Source organism: Corvus kubaryi, unplaced genomic scaffold (genome assembly GCF_017639235.1).
Source record: "Corvus kubaryi isolate FWS band 111438036 unplaced genomic scaffold, C.kubaryi_AGA036_p1.0 36999, whole genome shotgun sequence".
Lineage (NCBI taxonomy): Eukaryota > Metazoa > Chordata > Aves > Passeriformes > Corvidae > Corvus > Corvus kubaryi.
In genome coordinates, this window is record NW_024581005.1 from 44,956 (window position 1) to 46,356 (window position 1,401).

Here is a 1,401-nt window from a genome sequence, read left to right on the forward strand (position 1 = left end):
GTGCTGGGAATGGGAGCTCTGGCAATGGGAGCGCTGGGAATGGGAGCTCTGGGAATGGGAGCGCTGGGCAGCGCTGGGAATGGGAGCTCTGGGAATGGGAGCTCTGGGGAGCGCTGGGCAGGGCAGTTCTGGGCAGTTCTGGGAATGGGAGCGCTGGGGAGCGCTGGGAATGGGAGCTCTGGGGAGCACTGGGCAGGGCAGTTCTGGGAATGGGAGCTCTGGGAAGGGGAGCTCTGGAGAGGGGGAGTTCTGGGCAGTTCTGGGCAGGGCAGTTCTGGGCAGGGCAGTTCTGGGAAGGGGAGCTCTGGGGAGGGCAGTTCTGGGAAGGGCAGTTCTGGGGCAGTTCTGGGGCAGTTCTGGGGCAGTTCTGGGCAGCTCTGGGCAGTTCTGGGCAGTTCTGGGGCAGTTCTGGGCAGGGCAGTTCTGGGCAGTTCTGGGGCAGTTCTGGGCAGTTCTGGGGCAGTTCTGGGCAGTTCTGGGCAGTTCCGGGGCAGTTCTGGGCAGCTCTGGGCAGTTCTGGGGCAGCTCGGGGCAGTTCTGGGCAGCTCTGGGCAGTTCTGGGCAGCTCTGGGCAGTTCTGGGGCAGCTCTGGGCAGCTCTGGGGCAGTTCTGGGGCAGTTCTGGGCAGCTCTGGGGCAGCTCTGGGGCAGTTCTGGGCAGTTCTGGGGCAGTTCTGGGCAGCTCTGGGGCAGTTCTGGGCAGTTCTGGGCAGCTCTGGGGCAGTTCTGGGGCAGTTCTGGGCAGTTCTGGGGCAGTTCTGGGCAGTTCTGGGCAGCTCTGGGCAGGGCAGCTCTGGGCAGTTCTGGGCAGTTCTGGGGCAGTTTTGGGCAGCTCTGGGCAGCTCTGGGCAGGGCAGCCCCGTCCAGCTCGCACTGTCCAGCTCGCGCTGCCCGCTGTGCCCGCAGGGCGTCCGGCCGCAGGATGTCCAAGGCCGTGCGGGATTTCCTGTACGCGCAGCAGGTGCAGGCGCCGCTGGAGGTGTACTCGGAGTGGCTGACCGTGGGCCACGTGGATGAGTTCCTCACCTTCGTCCCTGCCTTCGACAGGAAGGTGCCGACCCCTGCAGCCCCCCCAAGCCCCCCAAACCCCCTTTCCCAGCCGTTTGCCCTCCGCGGGGATCCGGGGGCCGGGGCCGGGGTGGCCGCGGTGCCTCCCAGCCGGGCACTGGGGCTCTCACCCCCCCAGCCAGGGCTGACCGCCGGCCTCTGTCCCGCAGGGATTCCGGCTGCTCCTGGCCAGCCCCAACGCCTGCTACCAACTCTTCAGGGAGAAGCAGCGCCAGGGCCACGGGGAAGCCACGCAGTTCATCGGTGAGGGCTGGCTGAGGGACGGCCCTGTGGGACGGCATTCCCGGGTCCCTTCCCAGTGCCCATTCCCGCTGTCCCTTCCCAGTGCCCATTC

General features: G+C 67.5%; 1 protein-coding gene across 2 annotated transcripts in view; it reads left to right on the plus strand.

Annotated features, from left to right (window-relative positions):
- The window catches only part of LOC121660918 (protein-arginine deiminase type-1-like), a 21,564-nt gene that overhangs the window by 9,967 nt on the left and 10,196 nt on the right, over positions 1-1,401 (plus strand). For both annotated transcript variants that reach the window (XM_042020512.1, XM_042020513.1), the window contains exons 12-13: positions 906-1,050; positions 1,217-1,310. In XM_042020512.1, the coding sequence (XP_041876446.1) occupies positions 906-1,050; positions 1,217-1,310 (239 nt within the window). The remainder of the gene's footprint in view (positions 1-905; positions 1,051-1,216; positions 1,311-1,401) is intronic.